This window comes from Ranitomeya imitator, chromosome 6 (assembly GCF_032444005.1).
Source record: "Ranitomeya imitator isolate aRanImi1 chromosome 6, aRanImi1.pri, whole genome shotgun sequence".
In the NCBI taxonomy this organism is placed as follows: Eukaryota; Metazoa; Chordata; class Amphibia; order Anura; family Dendrobatidae; genus Ranitomeya; species Ranitomeya imitator.
In genome coordinates, this window is record NC_091287.1 from 320,684,701 (window position 1) to 320,708,453 (window position 23,753).

The 23,753-nt window shown below is 44.9% G+C and overlaps 1 protein-coding gene across 1 annotated transcript in view; it reads right to left on the bottom strand.

Annotated features, from left to right (window-relative positions):
• Window positions 1-23,511, bottom strand: part of LOC138641392 (regulator of G-protein signaling 9-binding protein B-like) — a 42,657-nt gene extending 19,146 nt beyond the window's left edge. Inside the window, exons 1-2 of the mRNA XM_069728932.1 lie at window positions 23,202-23,511; window positions 20,185-20,494 (exon numbers count right to left, since the gene is read on the bottom strand). Coding sequence (XP_069585033.1) covers window positions 20,185-20,494; window positions 23,202-23,297 — 406 coding nt within the window. The 5' untranslated portion in view covers window positions 23,298-23,511. The remainder of the gene's footprint in view (window positions 1-20,184; window positions 20,495-23,201) is intronic.
• Between the last annotated feature and the right edge of the window lie 242 nt (window positions 23,512-23,753).

Below are 23,753 nucleotides of genomic sequence, written 5' to 3' on the forward strand. Positions count from 1 at the left end.
AATGCTTCTTACGAAGCCACTCCTTCGTTGCCCTGGCGGTGTGCTTTGGATCATTGTCATGTTGAAAGACCCAGCCACGTTTCATCTTCAATGCCCTTGCTGATGGAAGGAGGTTTGCACTCAAAATCTCATGATACATGGCCCCATTCATTCTTTCATGTACCCGGATCAGTCGTCCTGGCCCCTTTGCAGAGAAACAGCCCCAAAGCATGATGTTTCCACCACCATGCTTTACAGTAGGTATGGTGATGGATGCAACTCAGTATTCTTTTTCCTCCAAACACGACAAGTTGTGTTTCTACCAAACAATTCCAGTTTGGTTTCATCAGACCATAGGACATTCTCCCAAAACTCCTCTGGATCATCCAAATGCTCTCTAGCAAACTTCAGACGGGCCCGGACATGTACTGGCTTAAGCAGTGGGACACGTCTGGCACTGCAGGATCTGAGTCCATGGTGGCGTAGTGTGTTACTTATGGTAGGCCTTGTTACATTGGTCCCAGCTCTCTGCAGTTCATTCACTAGGTCCCCCCGCGTGGTTCTGGGATTTTTGCTCACCGTTCTTGTGATCATTCTGACCCCACGGGGTGGGATTTTGCGTGGAGCCCCAGATCGAGGGAGATTATCAGTGGTCTTGTATGTCTTCCATTTTCTAATTATTGCTCCCACTGTTGATTTTTTCACTCCAAGCTGGTTGGCTATTGCAGATTCAGTCTTCCCAGCCTGGTGCAGGGCTACAATTTTGTTTCTGGTGTCCTTTGACAGCTCTTTGGTCTTCACCATAGTGGAGTTTGGAGTCAGACTGTTTGAGGGTGTGCACAGGTGTCTTTTTATACTGATAACAAGTTTAAACAGGTGCCATTACTACAGGTAATGAGTGGAGGAAAGAGGAGACTCTTAAAGAAGAAGTTACAGGTCTGTGAGAGCCTGAAATCTTGATTGTTTGTTTCTGACCAAATACTTATTTTCCACCATAATATGCAAATAAAATGTTAAAAAAACAGACAATGTGATTTTCTGGATTTTTTTTTCTCAGTTTGTCTCCCATAGTTGAGGTCTACCTATGATGTAAATTACAGACCCCTCTCATCTTTTTAAGTGGTGGAACTTGCACTATTGCTGACTGACTAAATACTTTTTTGCCCCACTGTATAAGGGACATAGAAAAGTCAATTTCAGCCATAGACGTGAGTACCCTAAAGACTTTACCCAAACACTTTAAATTATATATTATAATAGCAATCCATCAGGTCTTAAAATAAAGGATATTGACCAGGTGGATTTAGGGATTCGGGGAGGTGACTTGGGAAAAGCACTTGCAAAATGTTATTTATTTACAATATGAGTGTAGGATTAGTAATGGGGTGTCTTATAGAATCCTCTGCATTACTAACCCCTGGGCTTGATGTCAGCAGGCAATACAAAGTTGACATTAACCTCAATACTATTACCCCACTTGCCACTGCAACAGGGCAAGTGGGAATAGCAGAGGCTAAGTACCAGAATTGACGGATCTGGATGCTCTATTTCTAGGGTGGCTGAAAGCTGATGTTTTTAGTCTGGGAGGGGGCTAATATCCATGGCCCTTTCTAGGCTATTAATATCAGCCCGCAGCTGTGTACCTAGACTTTGCTGGTTATTAACTGTAGGGGTGCCCCCACGTCATTTTTGGGGGGATCTCCTATTTTAACCCCTTAAACCCCGAAGCTTTTTTCATTTTTTCGTTTTCGGTTTTTGCTCCCTTCCTTCCCATAGCCATAACTTTTTTATTTTTCTGTTAGTATGGCCATGTGAGGGCTTATTTTCTGCAGGACAAGTTTTACTTTTGAACGACACTATTAGTTTTACCATGTCATCCACTAGAAAACGGGAAAAAATTCCAAGTGAGGCGAAATTGCAAAAAAAGTGCAATCCCACACTTGTTTTTTTTTTTTTTTTTTGCTAGGTTCATTAAATGCTAAAACTGACCTGCCATTATGATTCTCCAGGTCATTATTAGTTCATAGACATCAAACATGTGTAGGTTCTTTTTTATCTAAGTGGTGAAAAGAAATTCCAAACTTTCCTAAAAAAAATTAAAAAAATTGAGCAATTTTCTGATACCTGTAGCGTCTCAATTTTTCGTGATTTGGGGTTGGATGAGGGCTTCTTTTTTGCGTGCCGAGCTAATGTTTTTAATTATACCATTTTGTTGCAGATATGTTCTTTTGATTGCCCATTATTACATTTTAATGCATTGTTGCGGCGACCAAAAAAAAACGTAATTCTGGCATTTTGACTTTTTTTTATCACTACTCCATTTAGTGATCAGGTTATTCCTTTTTTTTTATTGATAGATCAGGCGATTCTGAATGCGGCGATACCAAATATGTGTAGGTTTGATTTTTTTTGTTTTATTTTGAATAGGGCGAAAGAGGGGTGACTTGAACTTTTATATTTTTTTATTTTTTTCATATTTTTAAAAACATTTTTTTTACTTCTGCCATGCTTCAATAGCCTCCATGGGAGGCTACAAGCTGGCACAACTCGATTGGCTCTGCTACATTGAGGAGATGCTCACATCTCCTCTATGTAGTAGAATTACAGCATTGCTATGAGCGCCGACCCCAGGGTAGCACTCATAGCAATTTGGCATCAACAACCATAGAGGCCTCTGTCATGCCGACGCGCCGATGACCCCCAATTACGTGACAGGGGTCACCAGTGCGCCCATTTCCAGCCAGATGGCTGGAAGCGCTTGTTAAATGCCGCTGTCAGTGTTTAACAGCGGCATTTAACTAGTTAATAGGCACGGGCGGATCACGATTCTGCCCGCGCCTATTGCATTCACATGTCAGCTGTTCAAAACAGCTGACATGTCCCGGCTTTGATTCAATCTCACCGCCGGAGCCCACATCAAAGCGGGAGTTCTGCCATCGGAGGTACTATCCCGTCCGATGGCAGAAAGGGATTAATAACCAGTAAAGGCTAAGTATACTGCTGTAAGCTCAGGGCCGCCGTCAGGGCATGACAGCCGTGACTGGCGTATGGGGCCCGGTGAGCAGAGGGGGCCCGCATCGGGCCCCGTCTCATCTGGTCACCGGGCCCCCCCTGCAGGCGCTGCGGCAGCGGCACACTATTGACGTGCGGGCCCGCGCCCGCACGTCAATAGTTAACAGCCGCCAGCCAGTCTGAGGCTGGCGGCTGAATAGGGCCGCAGTGCGCACTCGCCGGCGTCGCCGGCGTCTGACGTCATTGTCAGCCGCCGGGCCCGGCGGCGAGTGCGTCTGTGTGAAGCCTGGAGAGGGAGCTTCACCCGGCGCTAAAGCTTGGCCAGGTAAGAAGTTGTGTTTTTTTTTTTTCTTTGAGAGCTGCTGCGATCCAGGGGGGCCCGGGGGGCAGGATGATGGACACACAGGGGCAGAAATGCTGGACACACAGGGGCAGAAATGCCGGACACAGTGGGGCAGAAATGCTGGACACAGTGGGGCAGAATGGTGGACACAGTGGGGCAGAATGGTGGACACACAGGGGCAGAAATGCTGGACACAGTGGGGCAGAAATGCTGGACACAGTGGGGCAGAATGGTGGACACACAGGGGCAGAATGGTGGACACACAGGGGCAGAATGGTGGACACAGTGGGGCAGAATGCTGGACACACAGGGGCAGAAATGCCGGACACAGTGGGGCAAAATGGTGGACACAGTGGGGCAGAATGCTGGACACAGTGGGGCAGAAATGCTGGACACAGTGGGGCAGAAATGCTGGACACAGTGGGACAGAATGGTGGACACACAGGGGCAGAATGGTGGACACACAGGGGCAGAATGGTGGACACAGTGGGGCAGAATGCTGGACACAGTGACACAGGGGCAGAAATGCCGGACACAGTGGGGCAGAATGGTGGACACAGTGGGGCAGAATGCTGGACACAGTGGGGCAGAAATGTGGACACACAGGGGCAGAAATGCTGGACACAGTGGGGCAGAAATGCTGGACACAGTGGGGCAGAAATGCTGGACACAGTGGGGCAGAAATGCTGGACACAGTGGGGCAGAAATGCTGGACACAGTGGGGCAGAAATGCTGGACACAGTGGGACAGAATGGTGGACACAGGGGCAGAAATGCTGGACACAGTGGGGCAGAATGCTGGACACTGGGGCAGAATGCTGGACACAGTGGGGCAGAAATGCTGGACACAGTGGGGCAGAAATGCTGGACACAGTGGGGCAGAAATGCTGGACACAGTGGGGCAGAAATGTTGGACACAGTGGGGCAGAAATGCTGGACACAGTGGGGCAGAAATGCTGGACACAGTGAGGCAGGATGCTGGACACAATGGGGGCAGGATGCTGGACACAGTGGGGCAGAAATGCTGGACACAGTGGGGCAGAAATGCTGGACACAGGGGCAGAAATGCTGGACACAGTGGGACAGAATGGTGGACACACACAGGGGCAGAAATGCTGGACACACAGTGGGGCAGAATGCTGGACACAGTGGGGCAGAATGCTGGACACACAGGGGCAGAAATGCTGGACACAGTGGGGCAGAAATGCTGGACACAGTGGGGCAAAAATGCTGGACACAGGGGCAGAAATGCTGGACACAGTGGGACAGAATGGTGGACACACACAGGGGCAGAAATGCTGGACACACAGTGGGGCAGAATGCTGGACACAGTGGGGCAGAATGCTGGACACACAGGGGCAGAAATGCTGGACACAGGGGCAGAAATGCTGGACACAGGGGCAGAAATGCTGGACACAGTGGGGCAGAATGCTGGACACACAGTGGGGCAGAATGCTGGACACACAGTGGGGCAGAATGCTGGACACACAGTGGGGCAGAATGCTGGACACACAGTGGGGCAGAATGCTGGACACATAGTGGGGCAGAATGCTGGACACACAGTGGGGCAGAATGCTGGAGACAGGGGCAGAAATGCTGGACACACAGTGGGGCAGAATGCTGGACACAGTGGGGCAGAATGCTGGACACACAGGGGCAGAAATGCTGGACACAGTGGGGCAGAAATGCTGGACACAGTGGGGCAAAAATGCTGGACACAGTGGGGCAGAAATGCTGGACACAGTGGGGCAAAAATGCTGGACACAGGGGCAGAAATGCTGGACACAGTGGGACAGAATGGTGGACACACACAGGGGCAGAAATGCTGGACACACAGTGGGGCAGAATGCTGTACACAGTGGGGCAGAATGCTGGACACACAGGGGCAGAAATGCTGGACACAGGGGCAGAAATGCTGGACACAGGGGCAGAAATGCTGGACACAGTGGGGCAGAATGCTGGACACACAGTGGGGCAGAATGCTGGACACACAGTGGGGCAGAATGCTGGACACACAGTGGGGCAGAATGCTGGACACACAGTGGGGCAGAATGCTGGACACACAGTGGGGCAGAATGCTGGACACACAGTGGGGCAGAATGCTGGACACACAGTGGGGCAGAATGCTGGACACACAGTGAGGCAGAATGCTGGAGACAGGGGCAGAAATGCTGGACACAGTGACAGGGGCAGAATGCTGGACATTGGGGCAGAATGCTGGACACAGTGGGGCAGAAATGCTGGACACAGTGACAGGGGCAGAATGCTGGACACAGTGACAGGTGCAGAATGCTGGACACAGGGGCAGACTGTGAGACCCAGAGGCAGAATGCGAGACACGGGGCAGAATGGAGATACGGGGCATGATTGGAGACACGGGGCAGGATGAAAGACATGGGGGCATGACTGGAGACAGATGGGGCAGGATTGGAGACAGATGGGGCAGAATGGAGACACAGGGGGCATGATTGGAGACAAGTGTCAGGATTGCAGACATGGGGGCATGGTTGGAGACATAGGGGGCAGAATGGAGACATGGGGCATGATTGGAGACACTGGGGGCAGAATTGGAGACAGATCGTGCAGGATCATGGGGCAGGATGGATATGATGGAGACAGATGGGGCAGGATGGAGAGATCACATGGGGCGATCATATGGGGCAGGATAAGGAGATCATATGGGGCAGAATGGATACTCATGAGGGCAGGATGGGAGAATATCTGGCTGACGCCAGGAATGAGACACACGGGGCCAGGCTGGGTGATATTATTAATACCATAGGGGCTAATTTAGGGATATTATTACTGCAGTGATGTATTTATTTTATTTTTTGAGTATACTGTTTTAAATGGGGGGCGGTCCTGTTACTGTATAGAGTGATACTATGTCGCCTTCTTCATGTGGTGTAATGTAGAAGTTGTGAAAAATTAAGTAATGTGTTCTGCAAGCGGAGCTCGAGATAACTGTGTTATTTCCTGCAGAGAGAAGTCCTGGCTGGATGAAATGATGGCGGTCTGTGCTGGATGAAAGATGAAGGACTTCACCTAGAGACGTCACTGGTGAGTCAGTGTGTTACCTATACACTGACACTATACACTGTATACAGAGCTCCTGTGTATAATTTCACTAGTGATCACTATATTATCTGTACACAGACACTGCATACTAAGTACAGATCTCCTGTGTATAATGGCACTTATGGTGATAGTATGGTGCTTTTTTAAAAATTACTGATCAGAATTGTAGTATTCAGTCACTATGTGGTGGTAATATGTGGTCTGGACATGGTGTTGTGGTATTTGTTCCTTGTATGTGATATTATTCGATCACTGTGGTGGTAATATGTGGTCTGGTCATGGTGTTGTGGTATTTGTTCCTTGTATGTGATATTATTCGATCACTGTGGTGGTAATATGTCCTCTGGTCATGGTGTTGTGGTATTTGTTCCTTCTATGTGATATTATTGGCCATTTTAAAAATTGAAAAATAAATAAAAATATACCTAAATTGCATTGCATATTTTAACAAATATTTAATAGGTTACAGCAGAGTAGGGCCCGACCAAAAGTGTCTACCGTGTTATGGTGGCGGCTTAAAAAATCTTTTGGCCAAAACAAAAGCTGCCTGCTATATGTGTGATCTGGTGATGGGAACTGTTAATGTGTGATTGGTGAGAAGTGGAGTTTTTCCAAGAGAGAGCGGTGGGACTGTGGACAGTTCGAGGGGTGGAGCCTGGAGGCGGGGCTGGGGTGGAGCCTGGGCGGAGTCTCAAGGGGGCCCCGAAAATTTTGCCAGTATGGGGCCCCGAAATTTCTAGTGGCAGCCCTGTGTAAGCTAATATTAATAGCCTGGGAAGAGCCATGTGTATTATACCCTTCCCAGACTATAAACATCTGCCCTCAGTTGTCCGCTTTCCCTTTGTTGGTTATTAAAATTTTGAGGGATCCAATGCCATTTTTTCCTGTAATTTATTGATTTATTAATTAAATACATTTACAGTAAGCTACACACGCACTGTACTAATTATATAGCTCACTCACATATTTATATCTATCTATTGAAAAATATTTACTTTGAAAACTAGCTTTAAATGACATAAAAAATTACTGTATGTAAATGCTAATGTTAAAATTGAATTGCATATGGATTTCATACACATGGATGTCAGATGGATGGTAGGTGACAAAAATTGTATTGTACTCGCATGAAAATCGCACACGTGTACGACTTTTCAGAAACAACAGCAGACCGATTTTATTAACACTGATGGGTATGAACCCTTAAACACAATAAAAACTTTAATTCAGTTCAGGTCACACCCTTAAAACAGATTCCCATTTCAACAATTAATAGAAGAAAAATCTTAAATTCCAAAGAATCCTACTGGATATATAAACTAAAGATACCACCAAGAAAAACAAAAAGGTGCATGGCGCCTCACTTGGATGAAACATGCGTTGGGACATCAGGACCACGTTATAGTAGCTCTTTGTAATGTAAGTCCTTATCTGCATTTTTGCTCTGCCAATATGGCTTAATCAGTCTGATATTAATTAGTATTGGTCATTTACAACCTAGACCTTAGAACATATACATACCTAGTATATGTAATAACTGACACTATATTACTTCACATTTCGTGTGGTCTTCTATAGGGTTACTCTGTCTTCGTATGTATGGCATTTTTCTTTTTTAATTATTAAATTCAATAAAAATAATATTTTATGAGATGTCATTGTACTTGTTTTTATTATGTATACCCCTCCTCACATGTAAAGCACCATGGAATAAATGGCGCTATAATAATAAATAATAATAATGTCATGCACCTTTTAGTGACTACAAAGCTTATATCCAAATGAATCAAATGACGTGATAGAACACGTTTAATGTATAATATATACTAATATTCTTTAAGCTGTCATTCTTTTCAGCATAACAATATACTTACCACCTTTTTTCCTTTCTTTATATCGGTCAAATGTAGAAGCATCCAGGTAGAAAGGTACTCCAGAGGAATGGTTCCTGCGGGAAAATGTCCAAGTAGTCCAGGGCTGTGAGATCTACATTGTGGTATTGTAAGGGGTTACAAGGACTGATGCGCGCCCCTACCCTTTTAATTACATTTCGGTTAAATGTGATGTTTTAATACTGTATTCGTCTAGTACTGTGTATATTATGTTATATGTGACAAGTGTATATAATTCTAGCTGCTTCTGCACATTGTAAGATTGTTTTATTATAGAGAAAGCACAGTGTTCATTTCTGGCCACTAGATGGGGCATTATAGTGTACATACTATGGGATGGGTGTTCTATATAGTAGATAATTAATATAGGAGGGGCCACTGTGGGACAAGATAGAGAGCTTCCTGTTTTGAGTTTAGTGAATCCTGGGAGCTGAACAGCTCAAGATGGCCTGAGTGCCCAGAAAGTCCCTACGGTGCCCGGAACCGCACAGTGACCACAAAATGTTCCCAAGGGAGAAGCCCAGACATCCAGGGCCAGCAGGCCAGATCAGCCACAGAACAGCAGCAGTGATAGTGTTAGTAAGTTCCTCCAACAGTAAACAGAATGACTGGCACCAGGTAATAGGCAAACCCAAGGAGCATGGGATTAGTTCCGTATTGACCTCCAACTCTGGCTGTATTCAGCTACTGGAATCAGGTGCTCAGCATCATATAGCAAATGGAGTGTCAACGTAGAGTAACAAAAAAGAGATGCGGCACTCACCCAGTTGCAGTGAAATCAAAGTCCTTTATTCACCATCCAATGGTTACAAACATTTGCTGGAAGTCGGCAGGTGAATGCGAGGGTGCAACTTTTACAGGTCCAGGAGGGCCTGAGTGCCCAGACAGTCCCACAGGCTTAATGCCCGGGACCGCACAGTGACCACAAAATGTTCCCAAGGGAGAAGCCCAGACATCCAGGGTCAGCAGGCCAGATCAGCCACAGAACAGCAGTGATAGTGTTTGTAAGAATTAGAGCTGTAGGAGAAGTCACAGCAGTAACGAAAGGCAGGTCGCTCACCATGTGGCAGATCATCGCAGGGGCTGATGCCCTCAGATCCAGGGCAAAATGGCTGAGGGAACACCCAAGCGCAGAGAGTCTGAACAGGGAGGATGCTGAGGAACCGTATGATACGGTTCGTCCCAGGCACGTGCTGTGTGACATGGAAAGGAGTACAGGGAAAGAGGAAGAAATGTGTAATGCAGAGTCTGTTGTTGATGCTGTAATGAAAATGTATGTGCTGTGAAAACGTGAGAGTGAAGTTTTGCCTTTGTAGTTTGAAACGGACTCTGTGTCTTTAAATGGAACAATGGCAGCAGTGGAACTCCAGCCAGCCCGATGCGACCCTGATGGTGCAGAAAATGAAGCTGAAGGTGTGTTGCAGTGGGGACACTATATTCATGTGATGGGAGACCAGCGCACGCTAATGCACAGGGGCGGATTATAAAAGGGTCAATCTGGGCGGTAGCCCAGGGCCCAGTGGTGTGGGGGGGCCCTGGGCTACCGCACAGATTGCCCGCCGGCCACCGCCATCATACTACACAGTGCAGAGTCCAGAGAGTCAGGGACACAATGGCACAGGCACCCACCAGCCGCCCCTGTCAGACTGGTGGTGCCGCGGCGTTATTACCTCCTGATTCATGTGCCGTGTGCGGCCGTGCCCCTGCCGTGCCGTCACTGCCGTGCCGGAGGCCCCCCCGGACCCGGTGGGCAGAGAGAGGGGGCCCGCATCGGGCCCCGTCTCATCTGCTCACCGGGCCCCTACCGGCGCTGCCTGCGGCGGTTTCCTATTGCCGTGCGGGCGCACCGAAGTCGGTCGCAGGCGCCGCGCAGCGCACACGTCGCCGGCGTCTGATGTCATAATCAGTCGCTGGCGAGTGCGCGCTGCTGGAGAGAGCTCACCGCCTGGATCGCTGGTAAGGTGAGGAGAATTTTTTTTTTTTTTATAACCTAACGGTGGAGCGGAGGAGTGTCGGACACTGGGGCTGGTGGGGAAGATTGCTGTACACACTGGGGGCAATGCTGGGCCTGGGAGCAGGACACAGTCTCTGGGGCAGTCTGATTTCTGGACACACTGGGGCAATGATGCTGGAGGAGGACACAGTCTGGGGACTGGGGCAAATGATTGCATTTGCTGGACACACTGGGGCAATGCAGGAGACACTGGGGGGGGCAATGCTGGAGGACACAGTCTGGGGACTAGGGCAAATGATTGCATTTGCTGGACACACTGGGGCAATGCAGGAGACACTGGGGGGGCAATGCTGGAGGACACAGTCTGTGTACACACTGGGGGCAATGCTGGGCCTGGGAGCAGGACACAGTCTGGGGCAGTCTGATTTCTGAACACACTGGGGCAATGATGCTGGAGGAGGACACAGTCTGGGGACTGGGGCAAATGATTGCATTTGCTGGACACACTGGGGCAATGCAGGAGACACGGGGGGTAATGCTGGAGGACACAGTCTGTGTACACACTGGGGGCAATGCTGGGCCTGGGAGCAGGACACAGTCTGGGGCAGTCTGATTTCTGAACACACTGGGGCAATGATGCTGGAGGAGGACACAGTCTGGGGACTGGGGCAAATGATTGCATTTGCTGGACACACTGGGGCAATGCAGGAGACACGGGGGGTAATGCTGGAGGACACAGTCTGTGTACACACTGGGGGCAATGCTGGGCCTGGGAGCAGGACACAGTCTGGGGCAGTCTGATTTCTGGACACACTGGGGCAATGATGCTGGAGGAGGACACAGTCTGGGGACTGGGGCAAATGATTGCATTTGCTGGACACACTGGGGCAATGCAGGAGACACGAGGGGGGGCAATGCTGGAGGACACAGTCTGGGGACTGGGGCAGATGATTGCTGGACACACTGGGGCAATGATGCTGGAGGACACAGTCTGGGGACTGGCCCGGGGCAGATGATTGCTGGACAGACACACTGGGGCAATGCAGGAGACACTGGGGCAATGCTGGAGGACACAGTCTGGGGACTGGGGCAGATGATTGCTGGACACACTGGGGCAATGATGCTGGAGGACACAGTCTGGGGACTGGGGCAGATGATTGCTGGACATACTGGGGCAATGATGCTGGAGGACACAGTCTGGGGACTGGGGCAGTTGATTGCTGGACACACTGGGGCAATGATGCTGGAGGGAGGACACAGTCTGCGGACTGGGGCAGATGATTGCTGGACACACTGGGGCAATGCAGGAGACACTGGGGCAATGCTGGAGGACACAGTCTGGGGACTGGGGCAGATGATTGCTGGACACACTGGGGCAATGCAGGAGACACTGGGGCAAAGCTGGAGGACACAGTCTGGGGACTGGGGCAGATGATTGCTGGACACACTGCAATGCAGGAGACACTGGGGCAATACTGGAGGACACAGTCTGGGGACTGGGGCAGATGATTGCTGGACACACTGGGGCAATGATGCTGGAGGGAGGACACAGTCTGGGGACTGGGGCAGATGATTGCTGGACACACTGGGGCAATGCAGGAGACACTGGGGCAATGCTGGAGGACACGGTCTGGGGACTGGGGCAGATGATTGCTGGACACACTGGGGCAGATTGCTGGACAAACTGTGGGCAATGCTGGACAATTGGACATACTGGGGCATATTGCTGGACAGGACACACTGGGGGCAATGCTGGACATACTGGGGCAGATTGCTGGATACACTGTGTGGAGGTAATATGCTAGACACACTGGGGGTAATATGCTGGACACACTGGGGCAGATTGTTGAACACACTGTCATGGGACAGGATGGAGATGGATGGGGCAGGATGGGGAAATCATATGGGGTAGAATGGATACTCAAGAGGGCAGGATGCGAGAACATATTGCAGGAGCCAGGAATGAGATACACGGGGGCCAGGATGGGGAATATTATTTCCATAGGGGCTAATTAAGGGATATTATTACTGCAGTGATGTATTTATTTTATTTTTTGAGTATACTGTTTTAAATGGGGGGTGGTCCTGTTACTGTGCAGAGTGACACTATATCGCCTTTTTTTCTTCATGTGGTGTAATGTTGAAATTGGGAAAAATTAAGTAATGTGTTCTGCAAGCGGAGCTCGAGATAACTGTGTTATTTCCTGCAGAAACAACAAACAAGCCCTGGCTGGAATAAATGATGGCGGTCTGTGCTTCATGACAGATGAAGGACTTCACCTAGAGACGTCGCTGGTGAGTCAGTGTTATCTATACACTGACACTATACACTGTAAACCAGGGGTGTCAAACTGCATTCCTCGAGGGCCTCAGCTCAGACAGACAATGAGTGTTTTCAAGATTTCCTTTGTATTGCACAAGGTGCTGGAATCATTCTGTGCAGGTGATTAAATTATCACCTGTGCAATACAAGGAAATCCTGAAAACATGACCTGTTTGCGGCCCTCGAGGAATGCAGTTTGACACCCCTGCTGTAAACCATATACAGAGCTCCTGTGTATAATGTCGCCAGTGATCGCTGTATAACCTCTACACAGACACTGCATACTAGGTACAGATCTCCTGTGAATACTGCCAGTTATGGTGATAGTATTTTGTTGTTTTATTTTTTTTATTACTGTCAGTATTGTAGTATTCAGTCACTATGTGGCGGTAATATGTGGTCTGGAAATGGTGTTGTGGTATTTGTCCCTTGTATATGCTATTTGGTCACCAAGTGGTGGTAATATGTGCTCTTGACATGGTGTAGCGGTATTTGTTCCTTGTATGTGATATTATTCCCCGTCACATGACCCCCCCGGGTCACATGACCCCTCCCGTCACATGACCCTCCCCCGTCACATGACCGGGGGGCCCACAATGTCTGAACAGCCCGGGGCCCTGGCTACCCTTAATCCACCCCTGCTATTGCATATGCTCTCAGCCATGACTACGGCCCTGGCCTTGCCTCACACTATAACTGTGCTCACAATCAAAAGAACAATGCTTTCTTTACATTCTTGAGTCTTGCAGGCTTCTGTAGTCTATTCACCAACATGAACCCATTTGAGCAGTTGGCATCTATTGAAGCAGAGGGTCAATTGCTGGATGATAACATTTAAATGAATAATTAATTCCATACCTTCTTGAGTCCTCCAGGCTTCTGTAGCCCATTTACTGATTATATGAACAAACCAGAGTGGTTTATATCTATCTATTATTCATTAGAAGTTATTGTTTTCTATTCATAAGTAACCTTCCAGGCATATGTTATAATTTTAAATGAAAATAAGCTACCACTGGGAATACTTCCTTTTATACATTGTGGAAGGTTGGCTCACTTAGCTGCTCCCCAAGGTAGACACAGGAACACGTTTGGTTAAAGTCTCTGGGTGGTTTATTGCTTCATAAACCATACAGCCCAAACTAGTAACAGAAAGCAGCCTCTATGGCTGAAATGAAAATAAAAAGTCCATATAAAGTCATTCCCAGTATGGCTCCTGCCTTCTGGGGCCACACATATGGCAGCTCTTGCAGGACCTTCAGTCTGGAGGCTCCTTTCCTCCAAACAATACAGACAGAGAAAAAAACTGGCCGGACATTTAACTCCCTCCAGTCAAACAATGAAGGTGGAGCTATGGTGAGTAGGCGTCTCGGTGAGTAGGATTGCTCTCAGTACATATCATGCTCGAGGAAAACTTGTGGCTTTCACATCACGCAGGATAGCAACCTTTGCGACACATGTCTCCCCTCATGTACGGTGGCAGTGACCCTGTCACAACATATAAAAAAATATAAATCTAATATATAAAGCTGAATGTATGTATGTGTGTGTGTGTGTGTGTGTGTGTATGTCCGGGATTGGCATCTGCACCGTCGCAGCTACAGCCACAAAATTTTGCACAGTCACACGTCTGGACCCCGAGAGCGTCATAGGCTATGTTGTGAGGTGAAACTTTAACCCCGCGCGTTCCAATTCACCAAACAATTTTGCCCCTATCTACATAATGGGGAAAAAAGTGAAAGGAAAAGTGTTGGAGGCGTCGCAGCTACAGCCACAAAATTTTGCACAGTCACACATCTGGACCCTGAGAGAGTCATAGGCTATGTTGTGAGGTGAAATTTTAACCCCGCGCTTTCCAATTCACCAAACAATTTTGCCCCTATCAACATAATGGGGAAAAAAGTGAAAGGAAAAGTGTTGGAGGCGTCGCAGCTACAGCAACAAAATTTTGCACAGTCACACGTCTGGACACCGAGAGCATCATATGCTATGTTGTGAGGTGAAATTTTAACCCCGCGCTTTCCAATTCACCAAACAATTTTGCCCCTATCAACATAATGGGGAAAAAGTGAAAGGAAAAGTGTTGGAGGCGTCTCAGCTACAGCCACAAAATTTTGCACAGTCACACGTCTGGACCCTGAGAGCATAAATATATCTAATTTGGCCTGCACTCTAAATTTAGATCGGGGTGCTGGTGAGACAGACCGTAAGGTCTAATAACAATATTATTGAAATCCACCGCACTCCCTGTCTGGAATATCTTAGAAACAAAAGGATTTTTTGAAACTTGCTAGTTTATTCAAGTGAAAAACAGAAATCAATCAAATGTGACAGATCAAATAGTAGGCACTTATTGAACAATTGTACAAGCGACTCAATGTGATTGACGTTTCGACCCTCCCGGGTCTTATTCTAAAGTCGCACTTAATCCAGGATTTATGAGTGGCTCTTATGGTAAAGAGGGTGTTGTCCCTGTAGTGTCAAGGGGCAGGTGCAGTCTCTTTAATACCAAGTATGGCCAAATAGTTGATTTTTCTCTGAGTGTGACCTTGTTGAGGAATAGCAGCGGTGCATCAGCGTCTTGCTGCTGTTTGCGATTTAAATAGATAGTTGGTATGTCACTGGAGACAACCTTTTTTGCAGGTGCCAGCGTATCAGCCTTAAATTGTTGGTAAGTTGTATGTGGTTTAATGGATTTGCCAGTTCTGGATAAAGCCTTGTAGAGGGGTAACAGCGGCGCATCTGCGTCTTGCTGGTGGACATGTAGACTTAATACCCTTAGTGGATGCGGGATAGCACTCCTGCGTCAGCAATTTAAGGCTGATACAGGGGAGATGACATACAGGTATATACTAAATACAGGAGATGACATACAGGTGTATACTATATATAAGGGAGATGACAAACATGTGTATACTGAGGTGAAAATGAGAGGTGTGAGGTGAAAATGAAAAGGTGTGAGTGCAAAATGAGAGGAGTGAGGGAAAATAGTGGAGTGATCGGAAAATGACAGATGTGAGGTCGAAATGACAAGTGTTAGGGGGGAATGAGAGGAGTGAGGGGGAAAATAAGAGGAGTGAGGAGGAAAATGAAAGATGTGATGGGGAAAATGAGAGGCGTGATGGGAAAATAAGAGAAGTGAGGTGCTATAACTAACCACAGATATTTACTATGCCCAGGCAACGCCGGGCTCTTCAGCTAGTATTGCATAAAGTAGGAGCAAAAGAAAGAGAAATAAGGGCTTGTTCACTTGTGGTGGATTTGCTGAAGATTGCCCATCCATATTTAAGAACAGGAAAATCCACAATGGATTACAGCAGCAAAAAAACTCTCAACCGCCCGCCTCAGATAATTTCCCTGTAAAAACTGACCTGCTTTGTGGATTTTTAAAATCTATAGCGTGTCAGTTCATTCTGCAGATTCTCACAGTGGATTTCACCTATTGCAATTCCCTTCTGGAATATTTTTTTCTGCATTTAGTGTTCCTCTAAATCTTTTGGTGTTTAAGCTATGACATGATCCTGAGACATTGGGGCTGATTTACTAATCCTGTCTAATACGTAGAGAGTATAAACTTGGATTAGACAGTCTGAAAATGTGCCAAATTTATTTCAGTACCTAATGCTGGATAATACATTTGGTGCATCTTTAAACACTCTTGTCTACCTTTATACCACCTCTTGTTTCACTTACTTTGCCCCCAAATCTTAGTGCTGCTGTGGTGCAACTTTAGCGTTGCCCCATTCCAGAAGTCACACCCACTTTTCAGTAAGCTAAATGCCCTTGTCGAGGACTGCAAAAAATGTCCAAAATACCTTAATGTGGAACATGCCACATGTGCCAGAATTTTGGCTTCTTTTATGCATATGATCATGTGCAACATATCATTTCTGTCAAAATCGCCTCACAAGTTGTGCCTTGTTTGGTGAATTGGAAAGCGTGGGGTTAAAATTTCCCCTCACAACATAGCCCATGTCGCTCTTGGGGTCCAGACGTGTGACTATACAAAATTTTGTGGCTGTAGCTGCGACGGTTCAGATGCCAATCCCGGACATACACACACACACACACACACACACACACACATACATACACACACACATTCAGCTTTATATATTAGATAAAAAAATTAAAATTGTCAATAATATAAAGGAATCTTCTCCAGGTGTCTCGGGCATATAGCCATGTCCAGTCTTTTCTGCTCACTGTCAATGGCACTATAACAACTAGCTATTAAATTGTTGTCCAGGATTTTGATATTGATGATTATTCGGATTCCTTAGTATAAGTAATCAGTATCGCATTCCCATCAATAAGCCGTTTGAAGGTCCAGAGGTGATTCCCATTGGAGCAAATGGGAGCTGTCCTGCAGTATCCAAGAATGGCCACTATACAGCGTACAGAGCTGTGGTGTCCCAACTCCGTATTTCTTAGTCTATTTACTTCTGGCCATCTGCAGTCAGCTGATTAATGGGGTGGCCGGGTGTCAGAACTCCACCAATATACTTTCATTTACCTCTTTAACTGTTGTCTTGCATGAATTCTACAAGACTGCTTATTTCAGGAACGTGCAGAAAATCATGCTGAATATCATCAACTGTGGACAATTATCAAAAAAATTACCATTGCTTAAATCTGTTTTTTATGTTACATGTATTTTTTTACTTTTATATATTTTTTTCGTATTATAATTGTAACATCTCTGCTGGCATCACGGCATGGCCTCTCATCTCTCACACTATCTTACCCACCGCTCCAGGTCATGATGTGGTTTCTGTTTCTTGCCAGCTCCATATTCTGTGCCTCTGCTCTCTGCATGCTTCCTGGCTGTGTGAATAGGGGAGCGGCGCCTGAACTCTCTGGTTATGCTGCGGTGTAACACAGTCCGTCTAACGGACTGCTATAACGAAATGTGAACCTGGCCTTACTCCCTCTCTAGTGGCTTTTCTCAGTGTTCTTGCCTTGATCTTGTTGTCCGCCCTCCAGGAGGCAAAATATCCTGGTCCCTGTGTCTTTGTTCTTGTTCCTTGTCTTGTTCCATTACCTTGTCTGAACTTAGTCCTATCTCTGTCTCCTTGTCTGTGGCTTCCTTAGCTTTTGCTGCTGCAGAAATCTCTTGCTGCACCTCCTCTCCGCATTCCTTGCAGTTCCGCTCTGCTTAGCTTCTGTTGCTGCTCCATCTCCTGCTGCTCTACAATTGCTATCCGCAGCCTTGCGGTACTCTTCCTGTGTGAACAGGTCCCAACCTGTTCCTTCACACTCCATTCCTTCCTGTTTGTTTCCGTGTAACATGTAGTCCCCTTAAAAAATTATATTTTAATCAAATAATCTTAAAAATACCACTTCCCAGTGAAAACAGAAAAAAATATAGATATATAAACGAATCTGCTAGTGCACATGTCCTCATACAGTAACCCTGCGCTTGCCTGCTGTCCCTTCCTATCAGTGGAGGTTGGCACCCTGATAGATTATTTGTGCATAGATGGCGAGATAACAGTGAGAGGAGAGATATAAAATAACAAATGACCTGGTTCAGTCCAAGTTAAACAATGTGCATGACAGCACCCCCCTGGTAAAGTTTGGCAGGAGTTATAGACAGTGCATTCAAAAATATTAAGCAATATTGCATACCTCAGTATAGCTACTGGTATCTATAGGCACACAGTAGTTTCCTAATGCCATATTGGAAAAGAAAAAATAGTAGAAGAATACACTCAGCTGCACACTAGATGAAATAGTATGCAGACAATAGCCAATGAGCAGTGATAACCAATGGTAGGTGCCTATATACATGCACAATAAGGTAGACCAAAATAGGTGGTTCCAGAAGCAGCCAGTGAAGAGGGTATTAACCCCAAAACAAACACTTAGCTGTCAGCAGAAAGGTTTTAAAGTATGTTTTTGTAAAAAAATAAAATCCTATAACCAGTGTCTGATACATGCTGCACTACACTAAAGCAAAAGTATTGTCATTTTATAAAATACCTTGTTTTTCAGGAAAAAAAACCTGAAACAAATGCTGTGAAAAAAAAAATTGTGAACATACCCATAGACCATTAGTCAGATGCTTTTGACTAATAGGTTTCACTACAGAGATTTTTATAGCAGCACTGCATAATAATATTGACAAATGGCAGTGTGAACACATAGTTCATGTCACAGCATACTTTTTGAATTTGCTTGATAATGTGCAGTGAGAAAGCTGCAAGTGAATTTTGCTACAGTAAAAGTATAATATATATTTAAAATATTAAAGACATAATAAATTATATTTTACGTGCTTTTTCTCGCTCTACACTTTTTTTTAGTTTTGTATTTATTTCCGCATATGAACACTTGGAAAATCATAGAATCATAGAATTTTAGAGTTGGAAGGGACCTCCTGGGTCATCTGGTCCAACCCCCTTCTCAAAGCAGGATTCACTAAATTATCCCAGACAGATGTCAGTCCAGCCTCTGTTTGAAGACTTGCATGGAAGGAGAACTCTCCACATCTCCTGGCAGCCTGTTCCACTCATTGATCACCCTAACTGTCAAAAAGTTTTTTCTAATATCTAATCTGCGTCTCTTCCCTTTCAGTTTCATCCCATTGCTTCTAGTCTTTCCTTGTGCAAGTGAGAATAAAGATGATCCTTCTACAATGTGACAGCCCTTGAGATATTTGTAGACAGCTATTAAGTCTCCCCTCAGTCTTCTTTTTTGCAAGCTAAACATTCCCAAATCCTGTAAACGTTCCTCATAGGACATTGTTTGCACAACAGTCACCATTCTGGTTGCTCTTCTCTGAACTTGCTTCAGTTTGTTGATGTCTTTTTTAAAATGTGCCCAAAAGTGGACACAGTATTCCAGATGAGGTCTGACACAAGAGGAGTAGAGGGCAATAATGACTTCACCTGATCTAGACTGTATGCTTGTTAGTACATCCCAGAATTGCATTTGCCTTTTTTGCTGCTGCATCACACTGTTGACTCATGTTCAGTTTATGATCTATTAGTATAACCAAGTATTTTTCACACGTGCTGTTGCTTAGCCCTATTCCCCCCATTCTGTATATGCTTTTTTTATTTTTATTGGCCAGATGTAGGACTTTGCATTTTTTCTTGTTAAAAACCATTCTGTTAGTTGCTGCCCACTGCTCCAGTTTATTTATATCTTTTTGAATCCTCTCTCTCTCTTTTCTAGTATTAGCTATCCCTCCTAGCTTTGTGTCATCAACAAATGTATTCAACTTACCCTAAATTCCTTCATCAAAATCATTGATAAAGATGTTGAACAATACAGGGCCCAGGACAGAACCCTGTAGTACCCCACTTAAGACATTCTTCCTACTGGATGTGCAGCAATTTACGACCACCCTTTGGGTCCAATCACTAAGCCAGTTATGAATCCACCTAACAGTTGCCTTATCCATTCCATACCTAGTCATTTTTTCAGACACAGATATACAGATTGCAGGTACCTATGCATATTCTGCATAAAACAGAAAAAAGCTTATAAAAAGCCCAATGCTAAATATTAATTACAAATATAATTTTCTCTTAATTTCTGTGCATTAAAAAGTAAGTAGACTTCCAATCCTAGCTGATGTACAGCCCACTGCTTACCTGTGGCACCAGTCTGCATTGCTGGTTGATTGGTAGATGAGAGGGGAACTGCCATGCCCAAGTCATACACTTTGCACATATCATTGTGTAGAAGCTCCAGGCAACTGGAAAATTGAACCCATAGTCGCTCCAATTGCTGTCGATCTTCCTTGCTCAACTGCTTGTCCCGAAGAGCATCAGTTATTATATTCCTGTTGCTTACTGCAAGCTCTTGTGCCCTTTCCCTTGTGCGTCTCAATTCATCACGCAAGTGTTTGCTGTCTGATGATCCACCAACATTGATTGCCAAGTGTCTGTAGCAGGCCACCACCTTCCCATAAAAAAGAGGGTTAAATAGTATGGTAAATAAAAAGAAAATATATTCTCTTGCATTATAACGAATGTGTACCATTGAGCATTACTAAATCAAACATAATACTGTACATACATTGCTGTTAGCTAGTAAACACAAAGGCCGCAGTTAATTAAGACTGAGGTTGTAAAAGCTAGTCTTGATGATCCGGACCTCTCTCTGCTCTACTGGTAGAAATGTTACTCTAATCAGGGACTTTAGTGGCTTGATTTTGAGGAATTAAACATACAGCCTAAGCCATGCCCCCATTCCACCCATGCTTTTCCTGTTTTGGTGCAGGTGTCCAGGACTGGTGTAAAAGTTGTAAAGCCACTTTTGACAATGTCTTAGACAAGGATTCTGATAAACAGCTTTTGGAATTGGGGCCAAAGTTGACCCCTTGACTGTTAACAATTGACTGTAGAAACAGACAAAATACAGCGTTGGTTTGTAATTGCCAAGAAGATACTTTATAACAGTAGACAAAAATGAGTAAGATTTTTGGGTACAACTAGAGCAACAACAAACGGAAAGAAGGGGGAGGGCGCAACTGCTGTAGGACTGCTGGAAAAGCAAAAGCTCTGCACTTGGATTAATACAGGTATCGCAGACTATCTCAAAGAGAAGGGACTGCATGGTAGCAGGCGTGCACAGCCTTTGTTCTATTCTTATAGGACATTTCAGAGCTCTGATTTAAGGATGGTGATCAGAAATGTATTGCCTTTCTTCATTTGCATATGGATTAAAACACTAATTACTCGGGAATGCAGCAACTTCATTAGTGTAATTTATCATAAGTTGTGTTTATGGTGCTTGCACATAATTTTGCTCTTCCAGAGAACTACTGTATTTTATGTGTTTGAAGTCATACTAGTATGCTCTGGGACATTTATCACACTTCCTTTGGATGTGCTGGTTAACTTATTTTTTTGTATAGTTTGTTGTGGTGTGACTACTTATATTTAGTTTACTGCCCCATCCATCTTTCCAAGGGTGTTTTCTAATTATAGCAGATTATACCTACCATTTATCTACCTACTAATTATCTACTACAGAACCACCCCTTCTTAATAGTTAAATTGTCATCCATAAAATAATATAATAATGCAGCCTTCAATACTTTGTCAGAGCAGACAACTATTCTGCCGGAAGAGTAAAGGATGCAGCTGATATGTAGCCACTGATTGCCTGCAGCGGTCACCATACATAATATTGTCACTTGACCACAGCAGTGTCGTCTATCTGGCTATATATGTATATCGTTTTTATCTGTTATGATGGACTGTTTAGCTATGAGGGAGTTATAGTGGACAATCAGTCAATTAATTTTTATATTGCAATGAAAGAATGTCAACTGGATTTTGATTTGTTGATAATTCTTCACCTCATGTACATTTAGGAGCCAATTCACCAAGTATTTTCTATTGTGCAATTGAGAAAAAATGTGTATTTGGTATTTTATGCTAAGTCTGCTAACTTTTTAAAAACTGGATGGAATGGAAGGAGGAATGCCATAGCATGGCCCAACAATTTCACTGAAATATACACCACAAATGGCATTAATTATAGTAGAAATTTACTTTACATTTTCTAATGCTGGAGCATGGGTAGCTAAGATACACCAAATTTAGAGATGAGCAAACGTATATTAGACCCTAGAGCATAATAAACGTGACATGTTAAAAAAAAATCTTTATACTCTCCATGCTGCTCTCCTCTTCTGCCCTCTGCTCTTCAGCATCATCTGTATGGTCCTCCTTGCATGTTCTTATCACAGCCATGGTCACTAAGGCTTGTCAGATAGGCTGAGATTTCAGGCTCTGATTAGGCCTGAGATGGTTCGGTGCATGCGTTCACAGGTTCATAGTGCACATCATGACCTTTTGCCCATTTGTACAAAACTGTCCTAGGCCCCATCAGAGCCAGAACTCATGGCCTAGTGTGAGGAGGCCTGGAGTTTCTGCATTCATGACTGTGAGGTGTGGAGAGGTGAGCAGTAAGGCGAGTATAAGGAGTTTTTTTTCCACGTTACATTTATTATGCTATGGGGTCTGGAGAGACCTCAGAGCATAAATAAGGGCATTTAATCCACATGAACAAGTGTATTGGAATTTTGCCTGATATGCTCATCTCCAACCAAATTCATTAAGAGTCGAACGGCTCCTAATTAATTTACTTACTCCGACTGACACTGGATCAAGACTGGCAAACAGAATGCTAGGTTTGATGTATTTCTCCCTTTGAAAGTAACATATAGTAACTTTTTATAGAATAGTTTTAATTAATTCTTTCTTTTATCTGAAGAAATGTACAGTAACTGTCACTTCTTCCTCTTGTATCTAATCTAGAGAAGCTTTGCTTTCACCAGCAGCATGCCATATGAGACATAATCCTACCGTGTATCTATTCTTGTCCAGCTACACTGCATGGTCATCTGTCTCCTCTCACTCAGTAGGCAGCACATATCCTTGCACTGACATTGAGCAAATGTCTGCTACACAACAAATACACTATGACATAAAGGTACAGTGCAATTTAAAAAAGAATTTGATGTAAATAGATTGATTTCTGAAAGACAGCTAAGTGCCAGCCTTGAGAAGAACAATTAAATGCCACAACATACAAAAACACTTATGTTAGCATTATAATAAACACCATGCAGTATAATAATGTGACAATGATATACCTTGTGCAGTGCATCCAGTACAACATTACATTCTTCCTTCACTTTCTGGAAGTTCGCCTGCCCCTCACTGGCCACCTTGTTATTTTGTATAGGCATCGCTGCTCAATGATCTTGAGAAGTCTCCGATAGGTTTTAGGATTTATCAAGCCGCTTGTTGTTCTTCAACTGGTAAGACTGCCATTTCCAGCCTTGAATTATTAGGTGCTTTGTTGTCCTTTAGTGTCTCTTATATAATTTTTTCAGGATAAAATTAGTGGGAGCAGCCTTTCTGAAAAACGGTCAGTCGAACAGCAGCATTTACAAGAAGAGTGCTGATAAGTAATCCAAGAGATTATGGAAGGAGATCCTGACCCTTGGTGAATCAACAAGGCTTCTGTAATCTCTTTATCATCTTTGGAGACTAAGTGTTCTCTATTATGCAGTTCTATTGAATTCTATTTTATACATTTTGTACTTTTTTTAGTTTTCGTTCTATTTGTGTTCCTTAGGAACCAACCTATACACTTTATATTACTCTTTATCCACATACACATTAGAATGTACATATTATAC